Source organism: Salvelinus namaycush, chromosome 31, assembly GCF_016432855.1.
Source record: "Salvelinus namaycush isolate Seneca chromosome 31, SaNama_1.0, whole genome shotgun sequence".
Lineage (NCBI taxonomy): Eukaryota > Metazoa > Chordata > Actinopteri > Salmoniformes > Salmonidae > Salvelinus > Salvelinus namaycush.
In genome coordinates this window covers 26014076-26039345 of record NC_052337.1, presented here as the reverse complement: position 1 = coordinate 26039345, position 25270 = coordinate 26014076, and the positions used below count along the sequence as shown (strand labels likewise).

The 25270-nt window shown below is 39.1% G+C and overlaps 1 protein-coding gene across 1 annotated transcript; it reads right to left on the bottom strand.

The window, feature by feature from the left end:
• Positions 1-3458: 3458 nt before the first annotated feature.
• On the bottom strand, positions 3459-23611 carry LOC120026383 (T-box transcription factor TBX5-A-like). The gene is made up of 8 exons (XM_038971232.1): positions 23468-23611; positions 22729-22823; positions 20952-21071; positions 19295-19442; positions 12660-12812; positions 7149-7240; positions 4222-4454; positions 3459-4048 (listed from the first exon to the last, which is right to left on the bottom strand). Exons 1-8 carry the CDS (start codon positions 23609-23611, stop codon positions 3459-3461), a joined length of 1575 nt encoding a protein of 524 aa, XP_038827160.1.
• Between the last annotated feature and the right edge of the window lie 1659 nt (positions 23612-25270).

The following is a 25270-nucleotide window of genomic DNA, read 5'->3' as shown; positions in this document are numbered from 1 at the left end:
AAGATAGTAATTACTAGCGATTGGATACCACGAAAATTGGGGAGAAAATGGGATAAAAATTTATAAAAAAAAAAATTAAAAAAAAATGAGGCTACATGAAAAGTGGATTACTGTTAATATAACTCTGTGTTTAGTGTGGATTTACAGTGAATTTATGCAAATCACAAAGCTCATCTGCACTTCCTGCAGCACAGGAAAATTCTCGGCAACAAAAGAGTGATCAAATTAAGATCCTACATCTGTATACCTCCACTAACCCTACCAAGAAAATAATTTCACATTGATTGATGGAGCTTTGCCACTCCCTGCGCTGCATCTCATTCTTTACCCGTTGCAACATCAAACTTGTTCACATCCACATTTTTACATAAATTGTTTGTAGCATAATGAATTGATATAGCTTTTAATTAGATAATTCTAAAAACTGTGTGCTATGTAGGAGAGGACACTTCATCATAAATGGTCCTGATCATGATCATGAAGTGAATTAATGTGAGTGAGAACCTTCCAAGCCTGATTTAAACTGCTCAACAACAAACTGTTCTGTAAAAGAATACAACGTGTGCATCAGGCTGTGGTTTGAAACAGTGGTCAAGGAGTGGTCCACTCTGGTCAATGTGTCCTCCATGTCTAAGGTAACCGGTCAACTGCACCCAAGGGGTTGACTAGAGGGTGTGAACCAGCACCACACACACACACAATTGATGAGGGGCTCAGAGGGGTTGGCCAGACAGCAGACCTTTAATCCTCAGGATTATCAGTTGAATCAAGAGATGCTGGGGACAATTAGGCACAATTAGTCACTGCTGCTACCTACACTGTGATGACAAGATTTTAAACGTGTTGCTTTAATACAAATTATGTGTATGTAAACAAAGGACAAAAAGCATCATCAAAAAAAGAGGTCAAATGAGAAAAGACAGAATGCTCTTAAATGTATTGCAAGTATTCTTTATTCTATTTACATGTGTTTATTTACAACAACGTAATCCATCTCTCTCTCTCTCTTAGACTTTTAACAACTAAATTAATGTCCTGATTTCTAAAGCAGTATGATTAAAAAAGAAAATAAATGGAGCCTAAATAACAAAGTAACAAAAAGAACAGGACCGAATAACACGTTTAACTTTTGATACAACAGGAGCAAGTTGATTTAGAATATGGGAAAAAAATAAATTCTATTGACAAGTAGCATTCTATCGACTACAAGTAATTTAAACATAAGTCTTTGTACATTCGTCAAACTCACCTTTAACATATACCATGACTTCCATATATTGGCAGAATGTATGTATTGATGTGCATGTTTAGATCGTGTATAATCTCTGCAGTGACCATGCTTTTATATTATCATTGTTTGTCATTAATAATCTGTGCCTCTCGTCCTTTACATTCCACATTGTTAAATCATATATACCATACATATCTTTGTTTGCTCAGTTTGAGTTTATGACTGTAGTCATGGGAGAAGTGCCAATTGTCAAAACATAAATGAAAATATTGATAAAAACACATTTGCTCGGTACAACATGGAAAATAAGTCAACTAATAAAAATAGGATAAAAAAAAGTTTTTTTAATATGCAATCACCTTTTCAGCAATGCTGGCTTCAATCTCTTATAAGGGCAGTGTCTGAATGAAAACTATACCTGCTATTTGAGAAGGTTTCTTGTTTCTTAGCTTTCTCCACATTACAAAATACTACAGTTTACTATAGAATACTACAGTACGTACTACATTATTCTGCAGTATACTGCAGAATACTATACTACACTGTAGTATCCCACGATCATGAGTAGTACTTACTATAGAATGTTGTAGTATACTGTAGAATACTATACTACACACTGTAGTATCCCTCGATCATGTGTAGTATTTACTGTAGAATTTTGTAGCATAGTGTATAATACTATAGTAAATACTACAGTATTATCCGCAAAAAAAACACTGTGGTAAATACTTGACCAATATCCTTAAACACTACAGTCCTCAAAAACACTACAGTTTAACTATAGTAAATACTAAAGTATTTAATTGCATATACCCTTCCCATTCCCCTTCCCATATCCCAATTTGTGCCACCCATAAATGAGAAACCTACATTCCAAGTATAGACCATATAATGTGTTCCCTTCAGGTTATAGAGAAGAGCTATCTGTTCAGACCCCAGTCGTACCTACAGGTTGTGGAAAATGTGGCCTTTTAATATTTCTCCAGTAGGTTTACTCTAGGAGAAATCCTCCATTTCTATGTCAAATATAATAAAAGAAAAACACTATAGTAAATACTACAGTAAATACTACAGTATACTACAATCTGCAAAAACACTACATTAATTACTATAGTATATACACTAGTTATTTTACTACAGTATTTATACTGTAGTTAACTGTAAATACTACAGTATACTACAGTGAAGTTGGCAAAAACACTTGTGAATACTTTTAGTATTCATGCCATAATATACTATAGTATTTTTCATGCGGGTTGCAGCAGGCGAATACTGGGTCCATTTTTCACACACTGTTCCTGGACTTAATGCAAATAACAAACTGTTTCCATGTCAAAGTGTGTGTTGCTACATGCCAGGGTTAGAGAGGATATCAATACACACTTCCTCTACAGTACATACTGTCACTTGCATATGACTTCACCATTATTTCTGTCTCTAATAAATCCCTTTTGTGGGGAAAAAACAATTCTGATTGGCTGGGCCTGGCTCCCCAGTGGGTGGGTCTATGCCCTCCCAGGCCCACCCATGGCTGCTCCCCTGCCCAGTCATGTGAAATTCATAGATTTGCGCCTAATACATTTATTTCAGTTGACTGATTTCCTTTTATGAACTGTAACTCAGTATATTCGTTGAAATTGTTGCATGTTGTGTTTATTTTTGTTCAATATAGAAGGAAGCAGTTAACAACAAAAAAAACAAATAAAATTAAAACCGGGAGGTATTTTTTTCCACAAAATTTTAAATCTACAAATCTACAGGATAAAGGTAAAAGAGCTTTCTATTGGCAGCAGAAAAAACCCATTGATAATGCAACACCAATATGTAAAATACACTCTCAAAACAGAACAGTTTTAAAATTGGGGTCTCTCGATGAAGCTACTTCTGTGCTTCTGTTCCTCATGCAAAAGCATTGGGTTTTAAACTTGTTTCGTTTCCTTATAAGTCTCCTTAACTTCATGGCCAATCCTTTTCTCCACCTTGTTTTGCCCATCCTCATGATGTTTGCCTTTAGGCGCAGTAAGAAGTCAACTGCAAAGACAGTCACGCAGTTCCTCTGAGCACCAAAGTCCAATGCTCTAGGCGGTCATGCCTCATTAATCTCACGAGACTGCACTGCCGTACTGTACTGCTTCAAAAATATAAATATAGATTTATCTAAAGCCCAACCATATCAAGAGCCTTTTTTAATCCAACTTCTCCATCCTTTCCTGTGAAGAAAGTTATTTTAGCTGCTCTCATTCCACTCTGGCATGATGCTGACGCTGTGCACTGTGTGGTACTGATGAGGCGACAGCGTGCGCGGGATCCCGTGCGAGTACAGGTACTCGTTGCCTTGGAGACCTGCGGTGGGCGACTGGATGCCTGCCCCAGGGCTACACTGGCGGCCCAGTGTCTGGTGGGCCATGGGGCCCTGGTACATGGCGTGGTGGGCTTCGCCCAGCTGCGGGGAGGCGTGGCTTGCCACCCCGCTCAGTCTGGACACCAGGGGCCCCGAGGTAAAGTGGGCGGAGAAGTGCTGGTAGGGCAGCCGCTCCATTGGCTGCATGGAGGTGACGGAGCGGCTGCCATAGGGCGAAACACCGGCCCAGGTGTTGCAGCTGATGTCCTCCAGGCTGGGAACGGGCTCGGCCCCTTGGGAGGCACTGGCGTACATACAGGCCTGCCTCTGGCCAGACTCGGTCCTGTAGGGCCCCCCGGGCAGGCCCAGGCTCTGTGGGTAGCTGACGGGACGGTAGTAATGGTCGTCCTCGCTGGAGGAGCTCTCCAGGTAAGCCTTCTTGTAGGTGTGCTCCCCTGAGTGACAGTCATCGTCCACTACAGACAGACAGGGAACAGTTACAGTTTCAGTATGTACACATACTGTAGACTAATCAGCTGAGCAAAACAATTGATATATTTATACATTAGTAATCAACTATGTTTTCCCTTTTTTATGCTTCCAACAACCCATCCCATTGGCATGCATATATCATGATAGCCTGGCCCACCTTTCCTCTTGATGCAATGGTAGTCCTGGCTGTGCTCGTGAGGGAGGGGGTAACAGCCAGACTGGGGCAGGAGGTCCTGTGAGGTGCTGGTGACCCCATTCTCACACTGGGTGTACTGGGAGGCCAGGCCACTGGGGGTGACCATAACCTGCACCTCCCCACTGAATGGGCTCTGGCTGGTGCCCACCCTCTGGCGCACCGTACTGCGAGGGACCACCGGGTATTCCTTAGTGCTGCAAATAGACACACACACACACACACACACACACACACACACACACACACACACACACACACACACACACACACACACACACACACACACACACACACACACACACACACACGCAGGGTTACGAAATTATCATAACACTTATCGTACTGTATGCTTCTTCAATTTACACTGAGTGTACAAAACATTTGGAACACCTTCCTAATATTGAGTCGCTTGTCCTTTTCCCTCAGAACAGCCTCAATTCACCGGGACATGGACATTACAAGGTGTCAAAAACATTCCACAGGGATGCTGGCCCATGTTGACTCCAATGCTTCCCACATTTGTGTCAAGTTGTCTGGATGTCCTTTGGGTGGTGGACCATTCTTGGTACACATGGGAAACTGTTTAGCATGAAAAACCCAGCAGAGTTGCAGTTCTTGACACGGTCAAACCGGTGCGCCTGGCACCTACTACCATACCCCGTTAAAAGGCACTTCAATATTTTGTCTTGCTTGCCAATTCACCCTCTGAGTGGTTCACATACACAATCCATGTCTCAATTGTCTCAAGGCTTGAACAAATCATTGAACCTGTCTCCTCCCCTTCATCTACACTGATTTGAAGTAGATTTAACTAGTTCCATCAATAAGGGATCACTTCATCTGGATTCACCTGGTCAGTCTATGTCATGGAAATAATGTTTTCTACACAGTATATATCACCACCACTAGTACTACTACTACAACTACTATAATTACCATTACTATTACTAATAGTAGTGATTATTAAAGGCCTAGTGCAGTCAAACGTGATTTTATTGTGTTTTATATATATTTCCACACTGAGGTTGGAATAATACTGTGAAATTGTAAAATGTTTGTGTAAGAGCTGTTTGAAAAGACGGCTTGAATTTCAGCCAGTAAATGAGTACATAGACAATAAGAAATAGAGTTCCATACAGCTAGTTTTCTGGGTTTCCTTCCCCATTCAGACCACTCCAAGACAGTACAAGAACAATTCTTGCTTGAGAAATTGCCCTTTGGTAAGAAGCTATTTTTAAACAAAAATGTTTACCATTTTAATTGAAAACAATCACTGTAAGGTACTTAATTGTTACCCAGAAATTATTTGATATTGAGATAAAAATGACTGCATTGGACCTTTAATCATCACCTAATTATCCTAAATCAATCATTCTAATTATCTTTAGTATTTGTTCATTTATTTGCATTCATCATGGTTTTTCACATGCAAAAGAAGATAGATATGTTACTTGAGAACTGCCCCTGACCTAAGTCATTAACCATGGCTGACTTGTATACACTGTCTCTTTCATCCAATGATCTGACACTATACCCTTCTCAATACTAACAAACCACACGGGCTATCAATGAGTCACACCCACTTAGGATCCACTGAGAAAGTGTTCGGGAGGATTAGTTTCCAGTGGAAAGAAAGGCATTTATTCCAGTTGCATTAATCTAGAGGATCTATGAATGGACAATTTTTGCTACTTCTGTTTCTTTTGAACCAGTGACCTCATCTTGCAATAAGCTCTCCCTTGGAAATATTAACCAAGACCAGATGTGCTGAGCTTACTGTACTTGGCAAGACAGGACAGTGGCATGTCGGAGTTATGGTGTGGTTTGGCCTTTGGCCAATTGAAATCAATTTACAAATGTCTATACAAAATAACTATCCCACTTACAGAAGTATTATATTGTGACATAAACCAACTTAATCAACATCTGACTGAGATAACCCAATATTAAATATAGAATATAGATTTGTGAACACCCCAGTGATGAATAAAAAATGGATGATGTGTGCAGGTGAAATAGTTTTGGAGAAAAAGGAAAAACATCCAAACTGTTCTGTCTTCTCTCACTAATTCCACTATAAAATTAGCTAAATGTGTACTATCACCTAATGTGGAAAAGCATAGTCAACCAAAACTACCAAAATTAGATTCACCTGCAGTGGCTAATTAGAGAGAATATTCTGTTCTCCCACTCCAAATAAAATGTATGGGAGGCAAAGTGTCACTTGCGCATGGTAAACCAAACTCCTTTAACATTTTTCTCAGATTTAGGAATCGTCTGTTTGAAAGCCCTTGCAACGCCTTTGTTGGCCGATCTGGGCAAGTTTCAAACCAGATTTTCTTCTTTGAAAATGTGTTTTCCACACTGTGTGGATGCATGTGAAAGTACTCATCTGGAGTGAATAGGGAAAAGAGCCATGTGGTCGATGCCGCTGCTGGACCAGCCATATCATCAATGCACAGACGACTGGTAGGAATATCCCTCCCGGTAAAGAGGGAGATGTCGCTAGTTCAGAAGGCCCTGCCAGATCAGCCATAAAAAGCCCTGGGACATGAAGACTGGGCCCTGCTAAAGAACTACACTTACTCAGCTGGGGAGAGGGGGGCAGGGGGGGGGGGTCTCACTGAAAATAACACTCATCTGGTTTGCATTTCACTGATTATGGGATTACAATGGTGCTTGTGAAGTGACACTGTGATTAGAATGTCAGTAATCCTTATCTAATCGTGGTTACATTGTCTAATGCATGCTTCCAGTTTACCATTTAGTGTGCTAAACAACCTCTAATGATGGTAATATTGGATTATTAGAGTTAGAAAAGTCAACCACTGAATCAAAGCTTAGCCATTGGCGATCATGGGTCTCTTTGTGACTGTGATAGGTCCTACCTTTGCATTCTGGACATCCGGTGGAGCTCCATGTCATCACTCCCACGGAAGCCTTTGGCAAACGGGTTGTTCTCTATCTTAAGTTGGGTTATCTGCAAAACAGAAAGCACATTTGTCATAAGTGATTCAACCGTCAATTAGCCTACAATATTATGTAAAAAGAAAACTTTGCATCCCAATGCCATACACATTTCCTTTTTCCTATATTCTGTGAGAAGGACTTGTTGTGTCCTTCAAAGCCTATAGCAGGACATCTTCACTCAAAACCAGCGTCTTTTACCCTCCCATGTGGAACATCATAAAGCCTCAAGATGGTTTTAGGATGAAACACTGGCCATAGGTCCACACACACACTGGTCAGTAGTTGTATGACAATCTTAACTTTTAAAATAAGCACTCAAAAGGGAAGAAACCTCACAAAAGCATTGGCATTTTAGGCCTACTGTACTACTTGGTTGCTGTGCCCCTGGTTTAGTTATTAACATGTAGATTAAATGACCATGTGCTCAGACCATTAAGCACACAATTTAATTCTGAAAAACATATTTCATTAATTTAATGTAAATATGAAAACTTTCTATCATCTAATATTAGCTTGCTGTACTATACAACTCTATACATATTAAAGTGGATCAGGCTACAGATCTAAAGTTGAATTCCCATGGAGCTATATACTGTAAAAGGTCATTAGTTCTGCTAACAGGGGGTTGTGGAAACCCTTGCCTAGAACCATTCAAGTAACCCAACTCAAATTATTTCAGTGTTCAATACTTAACCATATATGGTGATGTCACTTTATAACTTCATTTTTTAAGTTGTAAAATACTTAACTGTTTTTTTTGTGTGAACTTTTTGACACTAAATTGCATTGTTTTCTGAACTATAACTTTGACGTTACCTGAACATTAATTTTTGTTGTAGTGAACATGTACATTTAGGGTCCCTTCTACTTAAATGATTTACCTTTGTTACATTTTTTTCCAAGTGTAAGTAGTTCTGATTGGTAATTTTAAGTGATCGTGTCTTCATGTTTAAAATGTCTTATTCTAACCCACTTTAGCAGGCACTGTTGAGCACAGTACTCATTCCTCTAGCAGTAAGTGGAGGTAGAGCTGTAAGCATTACAGGATGCTACATATACCTCTCATTAAGAGCGCTGCACACACGTTGACCGTGGGAATGACTTGTCTCAATATTGAACATCAATTAGCCTAATGGTTTTGATATGCGTTCATCATGTTCAATTACAACTCAGCACAACATACTGCTTAATACTATTTTAGAAATATCATTCACTTTCTTCAAACATGCATACAACATCGTGTAGAAGTATCATAAAGTGTAAACATTTTGAATTACCCACAATCCTCTAAAAACAGAGCCACATGGCACTATTAGGAATTCATAACTTGCAAAATGTTTATAATTATACATCAGAACAACACAGATGAATCCAGTGTTTTTTACTCAAATATCAATGTCTACTACTTCATTATATTAAGTAAAGATGTAAAACATATTGAAATCAAGAAAGGACAACTTATTTAATAAATGCCAGATTGACTTTAAAACCTTAATTAATCATAATTTGTAAAAACGAACTAGATTAGCAGAACACAAAGTGATTTACTCAATAATAAACAGTACTAAAAAATATTAAGTGATAAGAAATCGTAATGACATATGAGTTAGTACGATTTGAGTTTTAATGACCACTGGATACATTTTTAGTAGCCATTACTCAATTTCTTTAATGAGTTAAGCAGTTACTTTTTACAGTGTAGAGAGCAAGTAGCCCATCTAGGAAACAATTATATTATTTTCCAGATTGGACCAAAGCCATAGATTTTGGATAATGGATAATGGAATGAAGTTCTAACAGCCGCCAAAATTACGATTTGAGATTAAACAGAATGCAGGGCACGCGGTTTCTGGCAGGTAGGCCTAATTAGTTGGCTGGTCTGCTGTGTTTCATGCCTCACAATAAGACTGGATTTTTGTCCACGCGCTGGCTTTCACTTTCTACGAAACCTTGTAAAATATATCTCATTGAGACATACACGTTTTTAGCTTCTCGTTAATGCACTGTGCGTTTGGCAAAAGTCTAGATTTTCTTTGGGAAGCAAATGTAGAATAAAGTGTGGATAATACAGGAGTATGAGGGTATTGAATCTTACTATATTTCAACAACATGATTCTCAAAATGATTTCTCAAAAAGTAACTAGCCTATTAAAAAAGCAATAATTTTGAAAATAACTGTTGGTGGTACAAAATGTTTGCAAAAATAACTTGTAGCCTACACATGCTCAACAAAATAGGCTATAGGCCTACCTAAAAGCCTAACTGATATTTAATCGCTTAATATCCCTATCTAATTGTAAGCCAATTAGGCCTATGCAGGATCATTTAAGGTGTTTCAGGTGAAAAGGCCTATGGAATTACAAAGGGGGGCATGAAAAAGAATGCTATCTTCACATTTGAATAGCATAGTAAATGCAAATGTTAATGGAACGAAATGTTAATGCAGGTCAACCAGGTTACATACAGTATATTTACACTTGGACAAATTCATAACCGACTATACAAATGTAGGACTTTTTCCAAACTGAGCACAAACGTAGAAATATTGTATAGTGTGCCGTTGCATGTAAGCGCCATGCATGAACTAACCCTGTTCGTGTGAAAAAAACTACAAGCCTGGGTGACAGTTTCCTAACAATTCTGGAGACATTTATAGGCCTAAACACCCCGTTTAATACAAAGCAAGTTGTTACCAATGATGGGTCGTTAGATAGCCTACTTGCCTTGACTACCAAGGATAGCAATCATGACAAACATTCAGTCATAATAGGTTACTGCATTTGTTTATCAGGCATTGCATGTGATAGGCTTTTTGGCTGTTGTAGGCCTATTTACCATAATGCAACTATAATTTTTAAGAGGTAGCCAATACGTTCAGATTCATAGGCCTGGGCCCAGTGTTTTCTGTAGCCTGTATAGAACTAACTCATTTGAGAACAGAAGATATGAAAAGGCGAGTTGTTTTCGAAATAGTTTATTCAGAAGGAAATGTTTTGTTTTCAATTCAAGTATAGCTATGGGCATGTTTGGCCGTTCTGAATAAACTGTTAACAGAGTTCCCCCAAAAGGCATGGCATGATAACTTTTTCTTAGCTTAACTGGCAGATGTAACATTCTTTGATTAGGTATTCGTGGTAAAAGTTGAGGAAATCAGAATAGAGTGTTTGTCTGGAAGTCTGGCAGGCTCTGGTAGCCTAATAATAATTAGCCCATGTTGCATTCTCAGGAGTCCTCAAACTCCCTGAATTTAATGAATGGTTTCTTCAGGGTTTCAGTCATTTGGATTTCCTGTTTCTCAGAGTCTTTGGGAATTCGGATTGGCTCAGGACACATTAAGGGTCCTTACCCTCTGCATATTCCCTCTTGTCCCACAGTAAAATCTGACTCAGACATAGTTAAAAACGGATGTTAAACGGACGCAGAAATGATTGGGCAACACTCCTAAGATTATGAGTAGGCCTGGTCGGATTTGAGGAAAATGTAATCGTTTGATATGATTTCTATATGTCTTCTCTTTGTAAATAAACGTTCCAATGCGCAGCCAAAATAAAGCGCATGCACCAGGTGGTTGTGAATGTTTGAACGTTCATAGAGGACAATATCACACTACATGATTGAAAATATACCCACTTTGGAATTTAAAACTTACTTAATAAGTAAATTACAACACTTTAACCAATTATCTTCCAGGGATTTATGTACAGGTTTGTAAATAGACTATGCCTATATTTTTCCTAGTGATTTCATTTCAGTCTGAAAATATTTTGAAAATAATTTATATAGGCCTACATCACATTTTAGTAAATAATAAATTCAAGTGAGGAAGTTGGCTTTCTGATAAACAACCCTGAGCATACCATGGGAGACGGATTGTGTCTAACCATAACAATTAATTGCATAAAGAAGAATAAATATTATTAAATGCTGAAATGCTCTTAATTCAGTGACAAAATTGCATTTTAAGAAAGCAGGACGCTAAACAGTTAATATTTTCGTTCATGTGCGAACTCATGTTCGAACCGGTGAATTATTAGTCTACATTTACATTATACAAATAAAATAAATGCATGCATAAATCGATTTTTTGTAATCGAATATTCATCACAATATATACTATTTCGAGATTTATTGCAACTTCGGGCAAAAAAAAACAAGTTGCTTTAGGCCTATTTCTTACAGGCTAACACCTAAATTTTCTCTAATATTATTAATAATATGCCTAGTCATAATAATAACTGTAGTAGCATGTTAATAATACACTATTTATAAAGCCTGAACATAATAAAGCACATATAAGCATATAATAAAACGTTCAAAATGTATGGACGTTATACTTACGCTCTGAGCCTTATCTGCAATCCGTATCATTCACTAAAATTTTATGAAACTGCACCAGTTGAAATTTCCTGTGTGTCTTGAGGTCGTGCCTAGTCCAATATTTCGGACATGCGGTTTCCCCGACCCATACTCACATCTGTCAATGATCTGAATATGATATCAGTGATAATCAGACGTGAACCTCGTGTTCTGCCACTGCTCATGGTGACATAGGCCTACGTCAGACTCCATTTGTGGCGAAAGGATACACTCCATCCGCTTTATCATTCAATCTTTAATAATCAGCTCATTCATCAGTTTTCAATCTTCCCGTCACGTCTTTAGCAGCAATGTGGGCCTACATTCTGATGTTCATGAACTGATTTCGATTTATCCATGAAGGGATTTTATAGACTATATGTGTTGTGACCTTGTTACTTTTAATTGAGACGGCAAGGGCAATGCAACAATTCGATTTCTGTAACGCTCGTCTAATGCCTCCTCCTCGGACGAGGAGGAGGAGTAAGGGTCGGACCAAAATGCAGCGTAGGTTGAATCCATAATGATTTATTATAAGACGAAACACGATGGACACTTGAATAAACTCAAAACAACAAAACGACGTAGACTGACCTAAAACATGAGAACTTACAAATACACGAAGAACGCACGAACAGGTACAGACTACAAACAAACGCTACAGTCCCGTGTGGTACGAACATACATACAGACACGGAAGACAATCACCCACAAACAAACAGTGTGAACAACCTACCTTAATATGGTTCTCAATCAGAGGAAACGTAAAACACCTGTCCCTGATTGAGAACCATATCAGGCTAATAGACAATGAACCTAAACATAGAAACACATAACATAGAATGCCCACCCCAACTCACGCCCTGACCATACTAAACAAATACAAAAACAAGGAAAACAGGTCAGGAACGTGACAATTTCTCTATATGCCAAAACGTTTTCATTCGTTCTAAACTGATTGTAATTAGGCCTATACATTTATAATGCACTGGCAAATTCACACCAATTTAGGCTATTCTTACATACATAATACCACGGCGTAAATATGTCCAAAATCGAAGGTTTAGACCTACCTTATGGTTCTGGTAAGATGTTACCGCAATGAAGGCAGTCTCGGGGAATACGTGGGTACAGAACGCCGTGTTTTTGGAGCCAAAGCCATTATTTTCATCCGCTTTCACGATGTGAATCCTGGGTTGGTATTTATGCATGGAGTTGAGGATAATCTGAAGAGAGAAATGTATTCCATTAAGCGCCTTTTGTATTTTGACAATTTCTCCTGAGAAATACCCTGATGCATAATCCCGCCAAAACCCAAATTCTGATATTATCAAAATCACATTCAGATAAATCCAAACCCATTCAAGACAGTGAAGATAAAGACAAAATATTATTGCTATTGCTTTGAATAAAAACATATAAATATAAAACATACAACGTATTTCATAAAATCATGAATATACCAATAGGCCTAATCATAGCAATTCGGAAGAAAAAGCATGTAAATATATTTGACGATAGAATGTACAGTCAAAATCTAAATGTGTGCATAGTTTATATGTTGCCTAACTCTACAAGCCCATCACTGAAGGGTATGACAGTAATACATTCAGTAATAAATAAACACATACATACAACACAACGCTGTTTACAGTACATGATAATGCACATATATCAAAAGAGATGAGTTCCCATTGTAACGGGTGAATATCTTCCCTTTCCCTGCTTTCCCCCTGACCCCTGACCTAGTTTGTGCCAAGTGATGACTACTACCACTGGCTAGGCTGGCGACATTAAGACGGCGGTCCACCCAGTTGAACTTGAGCCATGAACTCTTCTCAGGCTTTAGTCTTAATTGGTCTGACATACTATGGAGTCATGGGCATCAGCCGTGAGCAATCTAATGGTTTTTAATTTCATTCAATTTAGAGATAACAAAACAGTGTTTTTCTCCTTCACCTCCTCAGGAACCCCTGCCCCTCGGGTATTCCTCCTATCTGTTATCTGTAGTTTTTGTGCCTTTCAAGCACGCTGCAGAGAAAAGGGAGAAGATGCGCTGACTACAAAAACATGACCTCAATGGATTCTCACAACTGATGGAACAATTTAACCTCAAGATAGAGAGTAAATTGGGATCCACTGTGAATTTTCCAAAAGCACCTTGATAGTAGGTCAGTGTACAATGAAATTGATTGTCTTCTAAACAAAAATGGGTCAACGTCTTTCAACAGCCAACACTGGAAATGCATTATGACTCAGGTTGATTTTCTACATGATAATACAATGGGTCAAAGCTTAAGTATTTTTGAGATCTTATAAAACACTGAATCAGATAAATACTGTGGGAGAAAACAAACTACAGTGCCTTCAGTCATACCCCTTGACTTATTCCTAATTTCGTTGTTACAGCCGGAATTCAAAATGTATTAAATATATTTTTTTTCTGACTCATACAGAATACCCCATAATGACAAAGTGAAAACATGTTCTTAGAAATGTTTGCTAATTTACTGAAAATAAAATACAGAAATATCTAATTCAGATAAGAATTCACACCCCTGAGTTAATACTTTGTAGAAGCACCTTTGGCAGCGACTACAGCTGTGAATCTTTCTGGGTAAGTCTCTAAGAGCATTCCACACCTGGATTGTGCAACATTTGCCCACTTATTATTTTAAAAATTCTTCATATTGGTTGTTGATCATTGCTAGACAACCATTTTCAGATCTTACAATAGATTTTCAAGTAGATATAAGTCAAAACTGTAACGCGGCCACTTAAGAACATTCACTGTCTTCTTGGTAAGCAACTCCCATGTAGATTTGGCCTTGTGTTTTAGGTTATTGTCACACTGAAAGGTGAATTAATCGTCTAGTGTCTGGTGGAAAGCAGACTCAACCAGGTTTTCCTCTAGGATTATGCCTGTGCTTAGCTCCATACCGTTTCTTCTTTTATCCTGAAAAACTCGCCATCGTTAACGTTTACAAGTATTCCCATAACATGATGCAGCCACCACTATGCTTGAAAATATGGAGAGGGATACTCCCGAATGTGTTGTATCCAAAGTGTAATTAATAACTTCACCATACTCAAAGAGATATTCAATGTCTGTTTTGTTGTTGTTGTTTACCCATCTACCAATAGGTGCCTTTGCGAGGCATTGGAAAACCTCCCTGGTCTTTGTGGTTGAATCTGTGTTTGATATTCACTGCTTGACTGAGAGATAATTGTATGTATGGAGTGCAGAGATGAGGTAGTCATTCAAAAATCATGTTAAACACTATTATCGCATACAGCGTGAGTCCATGTAATTTATTATGTGACTTGTTGAGCACATCTTTACTCCTGAACTTATTTAGGCTTACCATAACAAAGGGGTTGAATACTTATTGACTCAAGCCATTTCATATTTTTATTTGAAATGAATTTGTAAAAATTTCGAAAAACATAAGTACACTTTGAAATTATGGGGTATTGTGTGTAGGCCAGTGACAAAAAAAAATCTAAATTAAATCCATTTTAAATTCAGGCTGTAACACAACAAAATATTGAACATGTCAAGGGGTGTGAATATTTTTGGAAAGTATTCAGACCCATTGACTTTTTTCATTTTTTGTTACGTTACAGCCTTATTGTAAAATGGAATAAAATGTAAAAAATCCCAATCCCCCATACTGACAAAATGAAAACAGGTTTGTAGAAATTTTTGCAAATGTATTAAAAATAAAAAACAGAATTCTTATTTACGTAAGTATTCAGACCCTTTGCTATGAGACTTGAAATTAAGCTCAGATGCATCCTGTTTCCATTGATCATCCTTGAGATGTTTCTACAACTTGATTGGAGTCCACCTGTGGTAAATTAAATTGATTGGACATGGTTTGGAAAGGCACACACCTGTCTATATAAGGTCCCAAAGTTGACCGTGCATGTCAGAGCAAAATCCAAGCCATGAGGTCGAAGGAATTGTCCGTAGAGCTCCGAGACAGGATTGTGTCGAGGCACAGATCTGGGGACAGGTACTAAATAGTGTGTGCAGCATTAAAGATCCACAAGGACACAGTGGCCTCCACCATTCTAAATGGAAGAAGACTCTTCTTAGAGCTGGCCGCCCGGCCAAATTGAGCAATCAGGGGAGAAGGGCCTTGGTCAGGGAGGTGACCAGGAACCCGATGGTCACTCTGACAGAGCTCCAGAGTTTCTCTGTGGAGATCAGAGAACCTTACAGACGGACAACCATCGCTGCAGCACTCCACCAATCAGGCCTTAATGGTAGAGTGGCCGGACGGAAGCCACTCCTCAGTAAAAGGCACATGACAGCCCGCTTGGAGTTTGCCAAAATGCACCTAAAGACTCTCAGACCATGAAAAACAAGATTATCTGGTCTGATGAAACCAAGATTGAACTCTTTGGCCTGAATGCCACACGTCACGCTTGGAAACCTGGCACCATCCCTACGGTGAAGCACGGTGGTGGCAGCATCATGCTGTGGGGATGTTTTTCAGTGGCAGGGACTGGGAGACTAGTCAGGATTGATTGAAAGATGAACGGAGCAAAGTACAGAGAGATCCTTGATGAAAACCTGCTCCAGAGTGCTCAGGACCTCAGATTGGGGCGAAGGTTTACCTTCCAACAGGACAACGTCCCTAAGCACACAGCCAAGACAATGGAGGAGTGGCTTCGGGACAAGTCTCTGAATGTCCTTGAGTGGCCCAGCCAGAGCCCGGACTTGAACCCGATCAAACATCTCTGGAGAGACCTGAAAATAGCTGTGCAGCAACACTCCCCATCTAACCTGACAGATCTTGAGAGCATCTGCAGAGAGGAATGAGAGAAATTCCACAAATACAGGTATGCCAAGCTTGTAGCGTCATACCCAAGAAGACTCGATCTGTAATTGCTGCCAAAGGTGCTTCAACAAAGAACTGAGTAAAGGTTCTGAATACTTATGTTAATGTGATATTTCAGTTTTTTTTATTTTTGTATAAATTAGCAAACATAAAAAAAACTGTTTTTGCTGTGTCATTATGGGGTATTGTGTGCAGATTGATGAGGGGGAAAAAACAATTGAATAAATGTTAGAATAGGGATGTAACGTAACAAAATGTGGAAAAAGTCAAGGGGTCTGAATACTTTCCGAAGGCACTGTATCTTCACATTCACCAATCCCATCACAAAGCCTTCAATGGAGGTTGGTTGGGGACTTAAAAATAAATTATGAACATCCGCGTATATCACTTGCACTGCAAATGTACAAGTTACTGACAAGGTAAAAATCTGCCGTTCTGCCCCTGAGCAAGGCAGTTAACCCACTGTTCCCCGGGCACCGATGACGTGGATGTCGATTAAGGCATCCCCCCGCACCTCTCTGAATCAGAGGGGTTGGGTTAAATGCGGAAGACACATTTCAGTGGAATGCATTCAGTTGTACAACTGAAAGGTATCCCCTTTTCCCTTTATCTGGCTAACAGATTCACAATGATACAAACCATTGGGATGATTTGATTTACAACATGTAGATAGAAGACAAGGTTACAATTAACACCCACGTCTGTCATGTAACCTATACACTAAAAGTATTGTGTTAATTTCTTACAAAACAACATCATGAAGCACAGACAGACATACATGTCTGTCTGTCTGTCTGTCTGTCTGAAGGGGTGACCAGAGTAGAGCAGACCAGACCACCCACTAGGCCTCCAGCACACGCCTTCTCTGCTGCCTGGCTCTCTGCATCTCCATTCCCCCCGACTCTGTATGATAGTATTTAATGATAGTGAGGGATCACCCTGGGTCCCCTGCGGCTGCCTTTCAAGTTCCTCCACATCAGAGAGCTTTCTGAAGACTTTGGATTAGCAGAATTTGTACACCATCATCTATTGCTCATCTCACACTGCCATTCGAACATAAACAGTGAGATATCCACAACCCACCCAGCTGGCAAAAACATGTGTGGGGAGGACTGGACGAGCGCACCAGCACATTTTGGAGAAGATGAATAACGTGGAAAAATGTTTCGCAAGTCTAGAGGAAGATCAAAGCCATAGTTTAGGCTTGTGATAAGTGTTGTGTTGGATAAACCGTAGGTGCTAAGTTGAAAATGGGTAATCATACTGTATGTTTATATGCATACTATTGGTATCAGATAGAAACGAAAGGCTCAATTAGCAACATGTAACCCAAATAGCTGAGATTATACCATCTAAATTATTGAGAATAAGAAACAAAATATATAGATAGTCATTAAGATGCATGTTAACATTGACCATATACAATTAACTGTAGAAATCTATCATAGGAATATCAGAAATCCCTTCAATAAACCCACATTCATAATCAATTCCAAACATACTGTAATAAAAAACATTAATTTCAACCAATGGAAATAGTTTCAAAACGCTATAGGAGACACTGGTCTATAGCAGCATGCTCTCTGGCTGAGGAGGTGAGGTCCTGCTCTGCTCTGTCTAATTTCCAGACCGTTTCAGGTCCCTCCTGGCTCAAGCTACCTCACCGACATGTTTTAGCTCCACGTCCGAAGCTAGTAATTATAAATCGTCTCAAAGTTATTTCAGCCAGCTGGACCAACAAGCTGATGGAATATTTTTTTGGCCCGGCACCAGTATTTCATTTATGAATCCCATGGTACTTCCTGGACACGAAAGAGGGCAAGCCAGGAACCACTGCAACCAATCAAAAATGCATTCTGGCCGCGAAATTTACAACACCGCTCATATTCCAACTGAACTGAGCTCCAATTTCATTCTACTAGCTGGGTTTTGGCAAGGCAACAATCACTATCAATTCTTACACACCGCCAATGGAGTCATGTGATCAGGCTGAAGAAAGTGCTGTAAGTGATAGTCAATGAGAGTAAAATCTGGCCTATTACTGACTTCAACACATGCAAACAATACACAATTATTTCCAATCAACATACTCCCTACTACAGCTATCATCAATTAAATCTATTAAATCTGTGACTGATTTTGTGCTGACCTTTTATAGTGTTATGGTTTGCACCCAGTGTGTTATGTTGAAGTAATATCACATATTTGCTTCACTCTGAGCAGAAAGAGTAGGTTCCACCAACTGCAATTCTTATCAGCTTCATACAATTAGAAGTAACAAGGAAGTAACCAATATTGACACTTTCCTGCCTGTCATAATTCAAGAGATGGATAGAGGAAGTTTATCAAGTTTAGCTTTCTATAATTTGTAATTGGTTTATTTGTGCATAATCTACTTCCTTATTTCAAGTTACATAACAACCACTATTGTTTTTTGGGGCTGTCAACTATAGCATGGGGCTGTTGTTATGTCCTATACGGGATATGACTGTTGTATTGTATTTTATTGTAATCTGTCCAATCCTGCATTCTCTGTTGAGATGTGTAATTTGGCCAAAATGTCACCCACACCCCGACCCCATAAAATATCTAGCCAAGATCACCATTTTTAACATCCAAGCAAATAGATGATGTCATTTATGTTTTTGTTTGCTGTTTTGTTTCCGACATGGATCACAAAATCTGGGGTCTTGGGAGTTCACAATAATAGGTCGTTAAAAAGAAAGAAACGGATGCCATCTGACTTCTAGTCTGTACTAATGCATCAGATACTGTGTTAATCATTATAATCCTTTACGAAATTCACCGAGCATCTTGCAGACAAAGCCGTAACATATGAAGAGTTAAGTAACACATACGTGTCCAAAAGGATCCAGGTGGTTATTCGTCAGTTTCAGCTTCTGGAAAGAGACAAGTTGCCTCATCCAATGCGCCCCCGTCGCAGGAGAGTCCGGGTGAACGTAGAGCCTCCCGGGCATGGCAGGTTCTGCCTTCCCGGTCACCGACCTGAATCACAGCACCAAAGTCAGCGTTTTACACTCAAACCACAGCTACATTAACCCAACTATAAATGGTACGATAGGCCTACGCTTATCTGAGCAGATAAAAGCGACCTCTAACCTACAAAGTTGTTCCACTCATGACAATTACTTTCTCACAATTAAAATATGCTGTTCATGAAAATGCATAGGCTCCCTTTCCCTTTTCATCGGAAATAGTGGTTTAGCCTAATATGTAGCCAAGGCTTCTTCGAAATAAATTCAGTTAGGCTATTTGGAAGTAGGCTTGGGGTTTGTTCCAAAACTGGAGATTTTATCAAGGTTATCCAGTTAATGAAATTTAAGGTTGGAGAAATGCCTTTAGTTGTAGCCTAGCCTATAGTTTGTAGTATTATCCGCGAAGGCTATAGCCTAATTTTGTTTAGCCTGTACTCTCAACCCGTTGGAATAAGAATTACAAAGTATTGTAAAAATGGCTATTGCGTGACAATAATTAAAATATTATTTTGTATTTTTTATTTAATAGTCTACATTAAGTGTGTCGTGCTACGTGGACAGTTGGGTTGGGTCAGCCTAATTAGCATAACCAATAACCTGCATGCTATTTGGCACGGGCGAACATGATTTTCTTACAGTAACCTAGGCTACTTGACCAAAAGCAGATTAGTTCCACAACATGCGCTGAACGGATCATTATCGGCGGTATTCGCCATTGAAAACCACTGACCCAAACAAGGCATTCTTGACCAGATGGACATGACACTAACAACTAGTGTTTATAGGCTGTGTTTCGCTGATGGTAAAGATTGTATTTCAGAGCTGTCTAAAGAGATCTACACCCTCACCAAAGGAAACATCAACACAAATACGAGTTCATTAATTCGCATAAACCACCTCTAGTCGGTAGTCAGAACAACTCCCCATCATTTGCCAGGGATCCCCCTACACCACACGGAAGCTACTTCTTCTTCAGAATTGGTAAACGTTTAGTACTTAGGCTAAGGCTGCATATCTCAAAACATCAACGTTTTGAGACATTTGAGCAATAATTAATAGTTTGCTAAAGAACCAGTAAATGCACTCGAACATAATTTGAGCCATAAATCGTAGGCCAACCTAATTTCAACAAAAAACGTTTTTAGTCCCAAGACTGATTATAAATCTAATTCCAATGTGTGATGTATAATGCTTTATTTACATAAACTGGATACGACCTAATACTAGGCTACTTTATTGCACATTGACTACAGTTTCCTTCTATCTATATGCAATAGTCTGATAGCTATAGACCCATATGCTCCTGAAATGCATTGTAAAGTTATTAAAACTCAGTAGGGGTGTTGCACTCTGCAAACAGAAAACACCTCATTACAAGGTGAAACATCCTGGATCAAAAATAGGCTACATATGATATGTTCCTATCTTGTATACAGGTAGGCTACTTATTGTCATAAGGCTGTGGACATTAGCTCTGATGCGATCCCAGAGGAACATTATTTGTAAAAGTCTTACACACCATTTATTATCCGCGAATTTGTAGCGATGGTCGTCCGCAGGCACGACATCCATTAGGAGTATGTATTTCGTTTTAGGGTTCAATCCAGTGACCTTCACTTTGAAGCTGGGAAACATTCGCCTGCAAATGAAACAATATAGTTACACAATGTAAGTGCATACATGAATACATTATGCCTGCTATAGGCTATTGATGATTAAAGTTACCGTATATTTCCTTAAGGAAATTTCTGATTATTTACAGTCTATGCTATCACATTATGAAATTATACGACCTTGACGCACAGTCGTTGCATAGAAGCCCACAACTTGTTCCAAACTTAGCAAGCTTAAAAGATCAACATATGACCAACTACACTGCACGTCTTTTGGGGTGGGTCAGGGTGTGAACCCACTGGTTCACAATGCATGTATATGCTATCAACGTCAGATAGCCTATGCATAACCAAATGAAAGGTAGAACAACAATCAATCAAACATAATAAAATGAAAGGGAATTAGGTAGCCTAATATATATTTTGTTCGTTTGGAAGCGACTGCATACTTCAACAAGATAAAACATGTATTATTAAGGAAGAGCCTGTAGTTTCACGGGGAAATAACGTTAGCTGCTTTTGCATCAAATGCGTCACTAAAACCAGATACATGGTAGCCTGCACATGCATTTTCATACGTGCATATGTTCAGAACTTTTACACAAGTACCCTGATGAAATAGGGTCTATCCGGTTGGAAAAACGTCAGTAGTCAGTGAGTGGCTGAGAGTATTGAAATTGCTCAGGAAAAGATGTCGCACGCCGATTGGGATCCAAGCCTCCAGGCCTACAAGCTGTTTCTCTAACGGGTGACCTGCCTGAATAAAGAGGCAGCCGCGAGGTGATGGAAAGGGGTAAGGGCTGGTTAATAACGAGGGCGGGAGGGATAATAACGTCTCAAGCCAATAACGGGGGAATGAATGGACAGAATATAAAGACTGCTTTATGCAGTTGAGAAAAAAAACACGAACCTAGTGCAGACTGGAAGGATATTGAGACATAGCTGAAATGAATAATAAATAGGCTACCTAAGAGCCACAAGACGATTTGTTAACATGAGCAGAGACCACCGACCATCATGCATATTCAAGTTCACACTAAGTTGAGGTAGAAGAATATCTCAACCACTCTGAGCAGCACAGGTCTACCCAATAAGCCTAATTGCCGTGTTGGCCTTTTTGTCTTGAAAAGTCACTCGATAATGTTTTCAATATGGCAAACGTGAAGAATATAAGGAAATAATAAATAAATAAAAAGTAATATCATACATCCAATTCGGAAAAAGACAACAAAAGGGTGGAAAAAATTACAGGATTAAAATAATTGAGGATATATAGGCTATAAAGCATGTTTCGTGTACATTTATCTACCCAAGGGCTAGTCTCAAACCGACTATATCCCTTTAGATGTATTTAGGGAACTATGCCGTGGTACATTGGTAAAGAATGAAGTGTAAATACAATAGGCCTCCCTCCAGAAAACGAGTACAGCATCAGTATAGCTATCACTATTGCAACACAAAAAGATTTGTAAAAATCAATTTTCTCCGTGGACATAGGTCTACAGCAAATGTATGGACGAAATAACTTTTTTCAGGCAGCGCTGTCAAAACTAAAACCACTAAATGCTGACCATTCTTATTTACAAATAATGATTAAAAAATAACCTCACATGCAATTGTATGTTTCTCAAACGTATTTGCATAATCCGTTAATGCCAGTATAAGCAGTCGTTGATCTCTTACCTTCCCGCTTTGGTGATGATCATCTCCGTCCCCACCTCATGAAACTTCGCCCACAATTCCCTCTCATGCAGGTACACTTTTATCCCCTCCATTCCCTTCAAAATTAGACAAGTAAAAGGAATATCAATATTACTTTTCTTGCAGTGGAGACCAATTGGTAAGCTTATTTAGCCCAGTTAGTATTATGCATATGTCATGCCATTCATACAGGATAAATGTTGCACTGTGGTATAAATTCCATAATAGTTTAACAAAAACCTAGACATAATATCATTTCATATTAGCCTACTATTCACATTGGGCTACCTCGTGAAACAATAGACTACTATTCTGAAATAGTATACCATCATTTTCCATTAAGCCTATTATATAACTAGCCTATAAATTCTGTGATTTGACTATAAATAGGCAGATAATAAAATCTCACAAAGAAAATACACGAAACTGCAATAATTGCAGCACTAGACTACCGTAACCAACTACCAAGCGATTAATCGAGTTGATTGACATGATAAATTCACGAAACTTTGTAGCCTATAGGCTATAGTTCAAAACAATGGTAATTCTACGTTTTTATGCACACTAAGGTCTGAAAAGTTGGCAGTGCACGTACTTCTCTTATGAGTCGTTTACAGATATCCATATTTAATACGTAGGCCTAGATACAGGTCCAGAGCAACACATAGGCAGTGACTTGAGACCTGAAGTACATAGGCTCAAAATAGCGTGTAAAGCTGACCTGTTGAATATATGTCGTCTGGGAGGATGGAGATTTGCTCGAAGTTCCATTTTGTTTCTCTGGTTTACTCTCAGTGTGTAATTCCTTTGACTCTGACCCGCTGGGCGAATTTTGCAGTCCAAATGTTTCCTTCTGGTCTGCCATGTCTGGAGCTCCGGAGACCAAGGCCCCAACTGTCAGATCGAAACAAAAGTGCATTTCAACCTTCCATTCTCTGTCCTGAATATGCCCATAACTTTTTGATGTGACATTAGCCGTCTTTAATGAGTTGTAGGCCAAAATAAAATGTATCCATCATTAGACAACATGGCCTGCTATTAACATGGCACACACACACACACAGTTGCTGATCACAAATAACTTATTTAGGTTAATTTTGTGAATATATCAATCAATATTTTTCTTTAAAATATAACTTAATTGCCAGTAAAGAGAACTATTAATAAGGATAAGGACGTTTTTGCACTGTCTTTATTCTTCTAATACATTTCACCTTTTGGACTCTTTCAATGAACAAATGACGTGCGTTTCATTATAACTGATAGCCCACAATAAAGAAGTATATAAAGACTTCAATAACAGCACAAATTATTACAAAACAAATAATGATGAAGGCTACTTGTAAAAAGTAGGCTAGGCTATAATGAACATACCAATTGTGATATATTCATAGCAAGGACACCACTCATTGAAGGTTTCTAAATTCGATGATGCTGACATTGTTCGTATTTATAGGGAATCTAGACAACTGGTCACAAAAAAACATCAATTCGGGACAGATCCTCTAGGTTGTGTATTCCTAAAATGCCAATGGAAACAAAAAACAACAGGCTACCATAGATGGTGTTGGTAACAACCATCACTGCAAAACATATACATGTATTTGTAGGCATAAAAAACAGAGAGCACGACGTGGCTCCATGCAAAAACAGACTATTTTCTTCCACTACGAGGTCCTACACTAAAATGAACTGCGATAACAATGACAATAGTGAACCACTGACCACGGAAACGCGGAATACTCCGCACAGTAAACACGGATTTACCTTGTAACCAGATACGTCACTTTCAATGTCGTGAAGATATGGCACAGCAGAGGTCGTTTCTTCAAAAATGCGAAGTGTTTGCGAAAAATTTCCACCCAATTCAATGTATAATCCCAATGTGTAGCCCGAAAAGGCTATCTAATATCCCCATAGATTTTCTCTATCTTCCGTGCAAGTCCAAATGTACAGTGACCAAGCGAAAACACAGGTGAAGGAAGATTCAGGAGTCTAGCAAAGATGGCTAAAATAAGCACGCGGTGTTACTTTATTGTACATTTTAGAGTCGATGACCGTTGTTCGGGAAGCCTTCCCTGGTGATAGCACATAGCAGTATAGCAAGTTTACAGAGGAGCAGATCCGTCACCACCTTCTCCCCTCCCTCCTCTCACTCTCTCTCTCTCTCTCTACGCACCAATGGCCCACAGTAGTACGCGTTATGACGCGGAAGCGCTGAGTCTGTGACGAACAGCGTAGGCTAGTTTGGATTGTCCTCTCTGCCTATCAAGTGCCTGAACAGCAATGGTCTACCCCAAGAAAAGTCTTCTTCAGGTCCCCCCTTCCCCCTCCCGCGTCCCTCAACCCCTTCCGTCCTCTCTCCAAAACCTATCCTTTACTGCTAAGTCTTCCGGATATATATTTGCCATTGAGCAGACTCAGTAACGTTCGCCATTGGGATTTTGTTTACAGAAATAACTAATCACCGTCAATTTAGTCAAACACAGATACAGACATGTGTGAGAGCACATCCATCATATTG